This window comes from Nesoenas mayeri, assembly GCF_963082525.1.
Source record: "Nesoenas mayeri genome assembly, chromosome: 5".
Classification (NCBI taxonomy): Eukaryota; Metazoa; Chordata; class Aves; order Columbiformes; family Columbidae; genus Nesoenas; species Nesoenas mayeri.
In genome coordinates, this window is record NC_137548.1 from 59,045,886 (window position 1) to 59,051,885 (window position 6,000).

Here is a 6,000-nt window from a genome sequence, read left to right on the forward strand (position 1 = left end):
CCCCTGGGGGTCATTAGGCATCCAGCTATGGGATAGCTAACATTACCTGAAGTAACTCCACAGAACAAATCATTCTAAGCAGCAGGTTGCGAGATAACACACATGCCTCCTCTCTTACAAACTTTCCCAAATAAGTCCACACAGCACTTGACATCCCATTTATGACAACAGATGCAGCGGCTTGCAAAGATGAGGGACCAAAATCCCTCTACAACACAAATGTCTTAGTAATCACCCATTAATCTTAACTAAGAAATCACCTGGTCCAGAAATGAACTGTGTGCTTTCAACTTTAACATAGATCTACTCTATGTATTAACTGCATGTAATTTATTAATTCTGTTTATGTCCCAGGGGAGGGTGAGGAAGCAAGTTCATTTCATAGTCTTCATAGTGCATAGTCTTTAAAAACAATGAGGAAATTCAAACATCATCTTATTAAAACTAGGAAGGCTGAAAAATATAAAATGGCATTGCATAATAAGACAAAGAGGACGGCATGCATGAGGTGTATTAAGTGATGTCAGCTTAACCACAGCACAGCTTTTCAATAAAAAGGTTCAACTCATCACGTATGACAGCCTACAGCTAGGCTGCAGAAGAAAAAAAAATCCATTATTGCAAGCATTTTTCCTCGTCATTGTTACAAACTGAGTATCTGATGAAGAGCAGCGCACCCGCTCACATGTCCTTCCAACTGCACGTACAACTTAGAGCAGTTCTCCAGTGACAGAGCCAATCCATGAGGCATTATGAAGATGAACGATGTGTTGTGATCTGTCTGAAGCACTCTTGTATTGATTTTAATGAGAGTGTTTGCAGTTTTTTGAACCAGTATGTTTCTTGTGAACACAACAGAATACACTGTTTTCAAATAAAATTGAGGAAGACTGATTTCAAATCCTAGGCTGGATCCACAGATATTTCATTTAACACAATATTCGTTAACCTTAGCCCTTTAAAGTATACCTTCTGGCAACAAAGCTCAACAGCATTAGATTATACATGTGCCACATACCTTTGCTCGACAGAAAAAAAGGACTGCATTTTGCATAGAACTATCCAACTAATCCTTGTTTGGTTTTTTTTACACTGTCCTGGTTTTGTTAAAAAACAAGTTTCTCTTTTAGCGAATTTGCCTGTCAGCTAAAGCTTCATATTAGCTGCATTTTCCTGGAGAACCAGATACATGTTTTGGTAAACATAGCAATGGAATGCAAAGTTATTGATAAGCATGGATGTACATCTGGCAAGAGGGGCAACGGAGTATAACATTCCATTCACGTGAATACTTCATATAAAAGTGGGAGATCATGAGGATCTCATCCCTTTTTTCCCTTTTGCTTATGGCCGACATTAGGAGAGGACCTTGCTAGTCGTCCCTGCAAACTGAGGCCTAGTGAGAGACTGAATCCAGCTCCAGTTGGCTGCAGAGTCCAGTCCAGGACTTTGGGTGCCGGCTCTGCGGTTGCTGAGACTTTCAAGATTGGTTTTGTATATTTTGTATTATTTTCTCTATTCTTATTAGTAGTATTAGTAAAACATTTACAATTTTTCCAACTCTCTTCTCTCTCTCCTTCTTTTCCTGCCGATCGCCTGTCCTGAGTGGGAAGGGGGGAGAGGGAGAGGTAAAAGGGGGAAGGGGGGCGGGGAGAGGAGGTTAACAATACATCTGCCAGGGTTTTATTGTCACCCCACAATCAAAACCCTTGACACACACACACAATTCATCTTAAGAAATACATCATCTTGTTTGCAAATGCAAAAGGACGTGGAAACTAAAAGTTTCTCTCAGTGAGTTGACCGCTAGCACAGAACACATGCCTCTTACTACAGACTGGGGGGGAAGGAGAATCTCTTTAGTACTAGCTGGGTGGCATTCAGATGTAATTACCACCACAATCACCACAACACATGGCCACAGAAAAGCATGCAGGCCATCACCATTGTAAAAACATAAAGTAATTTGACCAAAAGCATCTTGTTAAACCGTGGCAAGCCACATGCCAAGAATTCATGATTCCCAGGCTTGAGCTCAAATTCCAGCATCGTGCTTCCGCTCCACTAAATATGTATTTCTGTGGTCCCCACTGCCCAACTAGACTTCAGTGCTGCCAATCCTGCCCCAAACTGCCAACCACAGGTGTCAGAATACAGGTGCATGACCCCTGCACAGCACACCCATAGGCTACACAACATCAATTATTAATAACACATAATGAGGAAAGAAAGAAGCAGAGCAGTACTACACAGGCAGAGCAGACACACGTGCTCTTATTCCATTTCCAGCACCCAGAAAATGCATGCAGAGAAATTATTATCCTTCAGATGTGTGAATACACAATGGTGTAAGATGTGCAGTGTGGCAGATACATACTTGCACATTCAAACTTTTCCATTCTTGGCCAATACCAGTATTTCCCTTTCCATACTGTTCTTTCCATACATGAGGCATGCATACTTTCATTCTCTCTGAACTTCTCTTATTTGAAAATTTCAGTCTGATACTTTTCTTGCCATGAACTTTTATAAAATACGTATTTTAAAAGTGGTTTTTATTATGGCACATCTTATTCCTTCTAATTTCCAGGACACTTGATAAAGTATTACGAGACTGCAATGTATATGCTAAAGGAATTCCCAGATGGCATCTAGTTAAACAATTCAGTCACAAAACAAATCAAAATGAAATACTAGCATAACCCCATGTGCAAAATGCAGCAGTCAGAGCTCTCTGGTATTTGCAGAATATCCTATGGAATGCAATTCTACTACCCGTGCTAATTCCATGCCCATTCAGCACTGCAGAAATCTGAGCTACCAATACCCCTCTCCATCATACAGAAGTAGTTATTCAAGGAAAAGTTTAATAGCAAACTACAGCTAACCTTTATAACCTAGTCCAGAACCATCATGGCAGCTGGCTTGTTCAATTTATGGCAATGAATCTGAAACTGAGAATACCTTAAAGCTGACCCAAATATCTTAAAGCTCATCCCAAACCCAGTCAAGCTTGGGATATTCCTTCCAGTGACTTCAGTGAGTTTTGCACCATGACCAAGAATTCAAAACAGCTCACAACGCCAAGCAAAACCTGACTAAAATAACATCTTATTCTCCGATCTCTGCCACAGAAATTCCTTGGGAACGCCAGTTATTACAATCTAGCAAATAAAAGTACAGAGAATCCACTTAGAGATAATGATGTGTGACTTCTCTTTTATTTATTTATTTTAAATAATAAGTGGTTTCATAAGGTATGAGAACTTTGTAAAGTTCGCATTTTTCCCCCAAACATATTTTAGTACTTACTACCAAACAGTTCACTTAATTGTTTTCAGAAGACTCTTCAGCTTTCATAGAAATGTTATTTAAGAAAAATATATTCTGGTTTGGTTTATGCACAGTCACAAAATAAATGTATGCTCTAATCCATACTATACTGTCCCCTGATTTAAGTATATCTTTCCTTATTACTCTAAGAAGAACAACTGACCAAAGGAACATGCTGATATGGTCATTGTTATTTTCTTTGAAAAGAAATAAGAATATTGGACCTTCACATCAGCAAAACTGAAGAAGTTGTGCTCCAACCTCATATGGAAAGTCAATTAATTTCATGTATCTGGCTCTTAACTTCGCCTTTTGAAAAATCCCTGCTTTCATACATGCTTCCACAGTGCACTCCACTGGCAAACAGACAAGAAATGTATTTCTTTTTTAAAGTCAATTTCAGGAATCAAGACAAACTTAAGGATGGCATGCGAGAATTTAAAACCTGCAGGAGTTGCTATAACTCATCCTCCAGAAAAAGATTAGTATTTTACTAATTTACCCAAGAGTACAAGAATACCTGAGAAACAAAGGCACATGCAAACTGAGTGGTGATGTGCCATATTTTTAAAAATATTAATACAAGACACAGCAAAGTAGCCGGGCTTTAACAGTGCTGCAAACTTAGAAGTACAGACAAGCAGGGGAAGCCCGATTCATGTGGCATCACCCACCCTGCCTGCTCCACCTTTCTCCATGTTCCCAGAAGAGCAGCTGGCCACAGCTGCCCGGAAGCAGGCAAGATTTGGTGCACTGATGCTAGGTATCCTTTACCAGATGGTTTGCTCTCCCTTTTCAGATTTAGGAGAGACCAGAACCGAGATTTGCACATTCAGCAGAAGTTATGCAGAAACAGAAAAATATGGTCCCTCTAAATTTTCTAAAAACTCTCACATACCCCCACCCTCAGGCTCCTTACTACCCAACCCACTTAGCAGACTGAGGGAAGGACCGTACAATGCCATGCAGATGATGAAAATATAAAGGAAGATACTAAAGATCACCCAGGAAAGTCACATAAAATCCCAAACTCCCAGGAAATAATCATATTCTCCCCCACTGCTTGCGCACTTCAACCCTTCTCCCAGAGCTCCCGTTAAAAGGAGACCAAATTAAAAAGGCATTACACACATGAGAGAGTGTCCCAGTTATAATCCCAAGTGGCTTCTAGCACTACAGCAGCACTAAGGGAAAACCTTGAGGACACACGGACTCACAGCACGGATTAGCAGAGTCAGCCTTACAGAGGGACGACAACAAAAAATCCCCTCGCAGAAACCCATTTTGGAAAAGAAAAATAACAAACACGAAACAATGACGATAACAGCAAAATGGGAAGAGGCTCCCCTGCCCTTCGCGCCGAGCTCTCCCCGAGGACTCTCTACTTTAGCAAGACACAGACAGACACGCCGCTGAGATCAGGTTTATTACAGCACCAACCAGGCCGAGCCCAGCCCCGCGGGGCTGCAGCCGCTGCCGAGCGCCCGGCTGCTCGGGCCGAGCCGCCCCGGAGCCCCGAGCTGCCCGGCTCACCCGGCACCCAGCCCCGCCGCTCCGCCGCGCACGGCCGCCCTGGCGCCCACCGCCCACCCTCCGCGGGGTGGAGGCGACTCCCCGCAGCCGGCGGCCCCAGCTGGCCGCTCCGGGAGGAGGGAAGAGAACGGGGCAGGTCCCCCCCGCCGCGCCTCTCGCCGGGCTCTGGAGGGACCGCCGGGGACCTCCACATGCACCGCAGCCGCCGCGCAGCCCCCGGCTCTTCCGGCTGAGGAATGGCTGTCGCCGATCGCGACAGAAATGTCACACGCACACACGGCGGACGCGGCGCCGGGGGATGGAGACCGCACACGGGAAGCGGCGGGGTGGGGAGGGGAGGGAAAGCAAGCGGGGGTGTAAGGTGGTACCTTGGATGTGCTGCTTGATGACATTTTCCAAATGGTCCAGCCTTTCTATAATCCTTGAAGTGTCCCCTTTGTCTTCCTCTAACTTTTTTTCTGAGATCGGCTCCTGCACTTTCACATAAACACTGGCAATGTAGTTGGTGACCCAGCCCACGTACAGCAGGCAGACGATGTTAGTCATTCCACTCAAAATCACGCAAGTGGACACTAAAGTTTTGGTTTTCCTGGTGCACACCATCCTGAGATCCCTCCATATAGCTCCAAAAATCCTGTGATCCAGAAAACAAAAAGAAACTGCGATGAAAATAAATCCTTTCCCCCCTTTCCCCGAAACGGAGACCACTCAGAAGTCAGTAAATTTCCATGCAAAAAGAAGTTCTCTAATCCACAGAATAAAAATATTTGTCGCCTACCTAGAAGGAGAGGTGGGGGTGGGGAGGGCTGATAATTAGAATCCTGGATTTGAGTACATTAAAATAGCTGAAAGTTTGCGATAGCAGTGCCGCCAGCAGACCCGAAGGCGTGCCAGCCGCCCGGCTGCCGGCTGCTCTCAGGCACCAGCTCCCGCCACGGGCATCACGGACGCGAGCGGCCAAGTGCCCAAGTGTTGCAAACTTTGTTCCCTCCGACGCCGCCTCCCATTGCAACCGGCCACAGCTCCGGAGTCAGACCTTGGGAGCAGCTCGCCGGAGAGCGGGGCTTGCTCGGCCGCGGATTGACAGCCCCCTCCTCCAATAAAGAGCCTGCTCTGGCACGGAGGTTGCTGCCA

The 6,000-nt window shown here is 44.9% G+C and overlaps 1 protein-coding gene across 2 annotated transcripts in view; it reads right to left on the bottom strand.

The window, feature by feature from the left end:
* The window catches only part of GALNT18 (polypeptide N-acetylgalactosaminyltransferase 18), a gene marked incomplete at both ends in the record, with an annotated part of 236,302 nt that extends 230,812 nt beyond the window's left edge, over window positions 1–5,490 (bottom strand). The window contains one exon of one of the 2 annotated variants that reach the window (XM_080345458.1): window positions 5,235–5,490. In XM_080345458.1, the coding sequence (XP_080201584.1) occupies window positions 5,235–5,469 (235 nt within the window). The remainder of the gene's footprint in view (window positions 1–5,234) is intronic. The other variant, XM_080345457.1, reaches the window with a different exon arrangement.
* Between the last annotated feature and the right edge of the window lie 510 nt (window positions 5,491–6,000).